The following is a 1890-nucleotide window of genomic DNA, read 5'->3' on the forward strand; positions in this document are numbered from 1 at the left end:
CCGGGGGGAGTGGGGGGCGCAGTGGGTCCGGCCCCCTGCCATGACAGCCCCAGCATGCGGCCAGCTCTGCCCCGCAGAGACAGGAAGTGGCTGAGGGCCCACGGCCCCCAGAGGCAGAGGCTGAGGGCCCGGCCACAGCTGCTGCTGCTGTGAAAGTGGACCTGGCACTGCCACGACCCGCCGTGCCACGGGCACCTTGTCCACCGTGAGGACGATGGGCCCGCTCTTCAGCGTGCAGAGGCCTGGCAGGAGCCCTGGGCGATGGCCTCCACCCGGCTTGAGAACACGTGCCAGGTCCCAGCGGGCAGCCGGGGACCGGGGGCTCCAGGCCTCAGACTCTCCGCCGCCAGCTGCCAAAGGGACAGTCGGGCCTTGGTGGGGTTCCCGCACTGTGGACAGCGCGGTCACCTGCCGGGCTAGTCTCGGACATGGTTCTTCATGTGCCGGGCCAGGTTGGACGACCACCTGAAGGTCTTCCCGCACCTGGCGCAGCGGAAGGGCCGCTCCCGCGTGTGGAACCGCCTGTGGCTGACGAGCTGGGAGCCCTTGCTGAAACTCTTACCACACAGACCACACCTGTGGCCCGCCGTGCCCCTGGGCAGGGCGTGGAGCGCGCCGTGCCCGGAGCTCTGGCCCCAGGCCTTCTTACAGTCCTCCGGGGGCTTGTCCCCACTGGGGCTGGGCGCCTGCGGACTCGGTCCCGCGTCCTGAGGGGAGGCCAGCCTGGGCATGCTGCGCTCGGAAGGGGCCGCCCTGCCGTGCTTCCTCTGATGAAGGGCCAGGGCGTGTCTCTCGGCGAAGTCCTTCCCGCACCACTGGCCCTTGAGCGGCCTGTCCTTGGTGTGGACTCCCTGGTGGTTGACGAGGCGGTACTTCCTGTCGTAGGACTTCCCGCACACCTCGCACTTGTAGCGCCTCTCGCCGCTGTGGATGCCCTTGTGGTCCAGGAGGGTGCGTTTGCGCGTGAAGGTCTTCCCACACTCTTCACACGAGAAGGGCTTCTCGCCCGGGACGGCTACCTTTGGCTGCAGACTTCGCGTCTTGGCAGCGCCCTGGCACTTGTACTGGTCGGGGCCAGTCTTTCTGCTCTGGCGACACGTGTAGGGCTCAGTCTTCCTGCCCCTGTGGGCCTCCCGCTGCTTCCGGGAGGAGTGCAGCCGCTCGTGCCGGTAGAGGTTGGAGGTCCACCTGAAGGCTTTGCCGCACTGCCGGCACGTGAAGGGCTTCTCCCCGGTGTGGATCCTCTGGTGGACGAGGAGGAAGGAGTGGTTCCGGAAGGCTCGGCTGCACTGGCTGCACTTGTAGGGCTTCTCCACGGCAGGGCTGCTCGGGGCAGGCTGGTGCGCCCAGGCCTGGCTGCTGGGCGGGCCCTCGGGCCCCCTGTGCACGTGCTGCTTCCTGTGAAGGACCAAGGCTGACCTGTGGGCGAAGCCCTGGCCGCAGTAGCCGCAGCGGTATGGCTGCGCGTCTGTGTGAGTCGTCTGGGGATCTAGGAGGCTCTTCTCAGCAAAGTTTTCCCCACAGGGCTGGCACGCAAAGCTGCGCCCTGGCTCGGGGGCACCCTGTGGTGGCTCGGGGGCGCCCTGTGGCGGCTCAGGGCCAGGATCCTGGCCGGGGCCCTGGCTGAGATCCTGGCCAGGGCCCTGGCTGTGCTCCTGGCCGGGGCCCAGCCCACAGCCCGCCTGCTTGCAGAGCTCCTCCCGGTGCAGCCGCAGGTGGCGCGTGAAGTTGGACCGCCAGCGGAAGGTTTTGCGGCAGCGGCCGCACTTGTAGGGCTTCTCCTGCGTGTGCACCCGCTGGTGCTCCAGCACATATGCCTTACAGTGGAACGACTTCCTGCACTGGCTGCAGGGGGAGGGCCTCCCCCCCGCCGAGGCCTGGGCGAGGGAG

General features: G+C 68.8%; 1 protein-coding gene across 1 annotated transcript in view; it reads right to left on the bottom strand.

The window, feature by feature from the left end:
* Positions 1–143: 143 nt before the first annotated feature.
* Positions 144–1890, bottom strand: part of ZNF445 (zinc finger protein 445) — an 8341-nt gene continuing 6594 nt past the window's right edge. The window contains exon 8 of the mRNA XM_006169790.3: positions 144–1877. Coding sequence (XP_006169852.1) covers positions 417–1877 — 1461 coding nt within the window. The 3' untranslated portion in view covers positions 144–416. The remainder of the gene's footprint in view (positions 1878–1890) is intronic.

The sequence above is a fragment of the Tupaia chinensis genome, unplaced genomic scaffold (genome assembly GCF_000334495.1).
Source record: "Tupaia chinensis unplaced genomic scaffold, TupChi_1.0 Scaffold147500_1, whole genome shotgun sequence".
In the NCBI taxonomy this organism is placed as follows: domain Eukaryota; kingdom Metazoa; phylum Chordata; class Mammalia; order Scandentia; family Tupaiidae; genus Tupaia; species Tupaia belangeri.